This window comes from Varroa destructor, unplaced genomic scaffold, assembly GCF_002443255.2.
Source record: "Varroa destructor unplaced genomic scaffold, Vdes_3.0 BEIS01000003.1, whole genome shotgun sequence".
Lineage (NCBI taxonomy): Eukaryota > Metazoa > Arthropoda > Arachnida > Mesostigmata > Varroidae > Varroa > Varroa destructor.
Window position 1 is genome coordinate 48214257 of NW_019211456.1, and position 6116 is coordinate 48220372.

Here is a 6116-nt window from a genome sequence, read left to right on the forward strand (position 1 = left end):
TATATATATATAGTAGTTAGGCAGTATATTGTCGATAATGTTTTAAATTAATCCAATAAGGGGGTAACAACGGTCAAACGCTCGTGGGGGTATTTTCCCGCGTAGCTGCTACCGCTGCTGCTGGGGTTAGCGGCTGCCGAGAAAGGTTATATTGCTGTGAGCGGGGGGAAGCTTGATTCATTGGCGTTTTACAACGCTCACATATACTACTTATCCGGATTACTATTACTATCGCTACTCGGTTGCTCACACGCTGGCAGTCAGTTACTGAGCCATCATCGTCATCAATTTGCATAGTTGAATACAGTTTTGCTCGGGTAGTACCCACCCATCCAACAGAAACCTTTTAACACTTACCGATTTGGGGAACGTCGTACTCGTGTGCCCCTCGCGGCGCTCGGACACCTGTTGTCGGGATCTGTGGGTTCGAGTGCTCTGGATGTTCTCCTGCACGCCTTGAGCCACGCTTGCTCTTCCGCTGCTGCTGCTGCAGGTGCTTTTGTCGTTTATGCTGTTGCTGCAGGCGACTGCTCGCGCTAGCAGCATTTGATGACGAGGCCGCTGCGTAGGGGCTCGTGCTACGTCGCAAAAAGACCGTCGTGCCCGTGAGGGGTGTCAGCGAAGACAGATGGGTCTGGCTGTGCGGCAGGCCAATGTGACGGAGCAACGCCTGTGTTGATACGGAAACGGCAGCTGGCCACCAAAGTGAACGGGCTGCACCTCGAGTGGTACTGTGCATCGCATACGTACCAGGGCTAACATGACCTTCCTCGATGCTGCTGTCATCGCGGCCGTCTCGGCTCGAGCCGACGACACCGTCACCATTGGCGCTGACCACTTGCGGAAACGACAGACATGCGAAACTTACAACAGCTAGCAATAGCCATCGTGCCACCGCCGATGCTATTGACACCTGGCAACAAGCTTGACTTCTGCGGCAGCCACGACTAACCCCAGCTGCTGATCGAATTGGGCTGCACTTCCCGGTGTTCAGTGGCCTCTTTGCTGCTGCCCCAGCCGCCCGCGCTGCCGTCGTCGTCGTCGTTGTTGTCGTCGTCGCTATTATCATAAACCGTTGCGTAATAGCCACTTTGTTGCTTTTGTTTCTGTTATTATTATTTTTATTATTGCCGGTAGTGCACATTCTGCCCGTTGTCGAAGGCACAGCAGGACTGTCCCTATTACTGACGACACACCAATTTGCCCCTACACCCACGAATTAGAATGGTACATGTAATTATTTGTATAAAGGTATATAGCACATAGAAAGTACACTTTCGCCTACTGGTAATCGACACGGCTGTGCTTGCTTAACACTAAGATATTCAAATATGAAGATATATCATACGTATGTCGTTGAATTGACGTCAGTACTACTTTAGCGTGAAGAAGCACTTCGTTGTTACTAACTTCGTTTAGCTTCACCAATTGATTGACTGAGAGAAACGACAAATCGACAGGCCAGCAGACTATGGACTAAGCCACGGATGAATTGACGCTCTGATTCGTTTGCAAACGACAAGCTCAGTTATTGACGACGCTTCCACTGCTCCTTTCAGCTAATAAAGTGAATTTCTTCTGCCGGACAGGCATTAGGTAGACAACCGATTTTACAGTGTTGCTGTTGAAAGTTCTTGGCCGACGGCTATGCGAATCCGTCAAAGGATATTAAATCTGAAACTAGGATAAATTCAAACGACAAGCTGCAGGTCAGGGTAGAACAGCTTGGAGAATACTTCGGAGTAAAGTGATCCGAAAGCGTCGTACGTTGTTCTACGTGCAACTGATTGATATTAAGACGAGCGTAAACGTAAGCAAGACTATGAACTGGCAAAAATTGCGCTTAATAAATGATTCCTTGTAATTTTTACTGCTCGGCAACGATATCTGCCATCACTTCTGCAATGCGCCCTCCTCGTTAGCTAACCTCCCCGCGGGTAGACGCCTCAAGGCACGGGCACTTGTTGGCACGCGCTGTCGATCGGCACGAGCGGCTGACAAAACTAGTACAATACACAGGGGTGCATACGGCGTCGAGAACACACACACTCACTCATGCGACTTCTTTTCGTTTTGTTACTTTTGTTCGTTGTTGCCCTGATAGTAGTTTGCGTTCTGCCCTGCACTGGAAACCAAACCGAAACAACTACGGGCCGGTTGCCGTACTCAGCCTGTAACGTGTGGATAACACTACGCAGGAATGTCACTTACTTCCGTCTCGAACTCGCTACTTGATTAGCTCAATGGCCACTTGTTAGTCCTGGTCGAGAAGAGGCGCGTGGGGGGTTGCGTTGCTCTCGTGCACGTCTTTCCACGTTCAGCGTGCGTGGTTGGCCTGCTGGTGCGTGATGTTGGCAAGAGCGCAGAGTGCTGCTGCTGCTAGCACCCGCCCGTCATGTGTCACACTTCGCTCTTCACTTCTGTTGCCGCCGCCGCTGCTGCTATTACACTGTTCGGTAGCCGTCACGACCCCCCGAGAACGGCAACGATGATGATGACGACGACCTCTTCCAACAGCGATAGCACCACTACGATTACAAGCACAGGCTGCCACGACAACCGTCACACTTCTCTTTAGTAGCAGAAGAAGCTACCATCAGCACCACTCCAAGCGTGCTGTGCTGCGTCCGGTGAGTGTATGCGTGTGCGAGTGTATATCTGCCTGTGTGTGTACGTCGCTATATCTGTGATAGCAGCACGTTCCACCCGTCACGGCGAGCACCACCGTGCCAGAGTCTGACTACTATATGTGTGTGTGTGTGTATATATATACATATATATATGAAATAGCGGGGGATAGAGGCGCAGCACACGGGAACGTCGTAACGTCTACTTGGGCCGCCGCGCTCTCTGGCTGCGGGAGCTCACACTGCACCCCCGGCGCGACGCTGCTGCACTTTCGGTTCAGAGTCTGATGACGTCAATAGCCGCCTTTCGCTCCATAGACGCCTCTTTCCACCATCGACATCTCCTTTCCAGAACCCACTAACTTCCCGCAACGTACAACAGCCGATGCCGCCCCCCTCCCCCCCGTACAACGGCAACGTTCCCCTCGCCTGTTATCCCCACCGCCTGCTTGCACACCCAAAGCCCCCACCCACAAAGCTCAAGCAACGGACGGGAGAAAGCCTGCAAAATCAACCGCAGCACTCTTTCCGTAGCAACGCTCCTCAAACAATGCCCGGAGAACGGGGCAGTGCCCGCTTGCTTACTAACCAGTCAGTCAAGTAACCAGCCTTCGGTTAGTCAATGGCGTACAGAGTGGTATATATAGTAAGTCGTTAAGTCTTCCCTCCTCCTGGCAGTTGACCGCCACGACAGCTGCCTCCGCTTTTCGACACTTGTACAGCTCACTACTACTACTACGACTGCAATCACAAGAAGCACGACGACTATTACATCCTTCTACACATCATTCACTCGCCAGCTCATTGACTCTTTTTACCAGTTGCTCAGTTGACATTCTCCGTGCTACGACGGCTATTTCGTCGAAGACCAAGGAGTCACCGTCACCGTCGATGTTGCTGCCTCCAAGACAGCATGGCCTGTTTGCTTTCATCTCAAGGGCCCATTTTACGCCCTGAAGGATATGGCTATCAAATTGAGATTAAGGACATCTCGTCCTGCTGACGCCGTTTTGCCTATGGTTACCATCAATGTTATACACGTTTCTGTTGTGTACAGCATTCCGTTAATTGAAAGCCGCCGGAGCACATATCCCGCTTTGATGTAACCCGCACTTTTTATATCTGGATTTATATGGTACTGTTCTGTGAATGGGAATTGTTACTTGTGGTCTGAGAGATACTATATGAATGTCCTGATGGTGAAACAGAGTTGCAAAGCAGGCTTGCGCAACAGGATGCAGTACTGGAGGCAGAAATGAGGCTAGTTTTAATTTTTCTTCCCGGAACAGGGCACTTAGGCCCGAAAGCCATCCAAAAGAGGCGTTACGCAGGTTTTCTCGGTACGAACGGTTTCGCTAAAAAAAAATCTAGAAAAATAATTAGTTAACCAATCATAACGGGTGCGGTCGATATATATATATATATGGGCCGCTTATAGCTTTTCTGAGACGGTTGCACTGTATAACAAATCTTCAAAGGAATAGCTCTTAGGATAATGAAAACGGGCTGATATTATTAGCTGTTAGCATCGTAAATGAGAGCGGCGGCCATTTCGATGACTTGTACGCGACGTCTAATGATTTGGGTGATGCAGATGTAGTGAGCTATAGCTATGGCTTCAGTCGACGATTCGATTCTAAAAGGAATTACTGCAGATTAGGTACATTCTTCCTACATTTTGCAACCTGTAGGCAACCATGGGTGCGCGGCCTATATCTTTATGCCCTTAGACCTGCGATTGGTCTGACTCTTCTTCTATGTCATCAGTGGGGCGGTTAGAGGCACGCTACTTTATCCGAGATATAGAAATAAGACAGGAAGGAAAAGAGGCTAATGTAGAGGGATTTCGAAACGGTGCGTGACGGATTTGACAATGTCCTTTTTTAAGGCACAAGTTAACCCTTAGAATCCTTTTCTGTCCCTATTTAACCCAAGTAGAGTCTCCACTCCAGTTCTCACTCTTACTCAGCTCAATATCATGAAAGCACTTGGTACAAGGCCAGCGAAAGTGGCTACCAAAGTTAGTCATACCACTGAACAATGGTAAGCTATCATCTTATAGCACATTAAATAAATGGTATCAAAATTAGCATGCATACGATGGTAATCGGTTTGCCATTTTCTCCTGCAGCTCATGCGTCAATTGCAGAAATCCTCAAAAAACGGATTTAAATAACGGATGCGCTGTAAGCAATTTAACCTCATTAGTTTCACAACAGATATCCGAAGCGGTCTTACCGTGAACTTTCGCTCGACCAGACCGAGTATTATTTACAACCAACATGAAGTAATTTGCAATAAGCTACCCTTCTTCTAAAAATTCTTTACTGACGAAGGACCCTGGTTAAGTTGTGTTGTAGAACCGACACATTGCACACACACCTTCAGTCTGAAAATTTCGCTATGAATAACCTCTGCCTAAAGGCGAGGCATATATTTATGCAATAAAAATATAAGCTAGTTAATTGGATCGAAAGAGAATTTTCCCGACGGCGGCCATTACGTTCTGTACTATGCGATCTGCATTTCCCTAGGGAATCGGAGTGTATCCATACAAAAATGGAGTGCAGCGGAAAGCCATATACGAACAGTGTTACAAATGTACACCACAGATGAGCAACTTTGAACAGCGTTTAAAGGACAAAAACTTGAGAACGTAACGTTATGTAAACGATCGTCATATTTCTTATAATGCTCATCCATTTGGATGGCTTTAAGGGCTGATCTCGGTCAAACCGTACGGTTAATTTTCGAAAAATGCTACCAACCTGCTCCATTCGCACATGTCGACAGGTGCAGCTTGCGTGCAGGTGCTCAGTGAATTTTACCTAGCCTGTAACTTGACGGCGAGGCATGTTAGTAAAGTTCCTATCAATACGTGTATCACAGTTCTGTAATGCAATGAATCACTCATAAGCGAACTTCAACTTCTTGATCAGTTACGTAGAGAGACTACTTTAGAACGGCTTCGAATTTATAGGATACGGTGCTGGCGTTTGCCATCGCAAGCGTACCGAACAGCGTAAAGTGCCTATCGTAACGTCGATTGTTTTTCTTTATAAGATATGAAATTTTAGGGCTAATTTAAGGTTTCATTTGCTTTTTCGTAAGACGGATTCAAAAGAAAATTTCTATCTTAAGGAAGTATGCACATCTATTTAGAACTAGTTTTATTTAGGTCAGGTCTACTGGAATGATAGAAACTACCAAACAATACCTTACCGACAGTTGTGTCAACAGATGCTCGAGAAAACTTTTAAAACTTTATCAATTAGGTGAGTGTTAGAAATTCATCTAAAAAATTCTCGTTCTAGAATTTTGATGATAATATATAGTAATAATAACGTTTTTTGTGGACTCTGCAGCACAAAATAGGTATCCTTAAGGGTTCATTGCCTGATACAGATCACTACGATAAAGTAAGTCATTTATTAAAATAATAACCCCGTTCATAGACGTCGGACACCCTCAGCTTTACCGTATAACATT

The 6116-nt window shown here is 46.8% G+C and overlaps 1 protein-coding gene across 1 annotated transcript in view; it reads right to left on the reverse strand.

The window, feature by feature from the left end:
* The window catches only part of jeb (low-density lipoprotein receptor domain-containing jelly belly protein), a 92342-nt gene extending 89465 nt beyond the window's left edge, over positions 1–2877 (reverse strand). The window contains exon 1 of the mRNA XM_022799464.2: positions 358–2877. Coding sequence (XP_022655199.2) covers positions 358–1144 — 787 coding nt within the window. The 5' untranslated portion in view covers positions 1145–2877. The remainder of the gene's footprint in view (positions 1–357) is intronic.
* Between the last annotated feature and the right edge of the window lie 3239 nt (positions 2878–6116).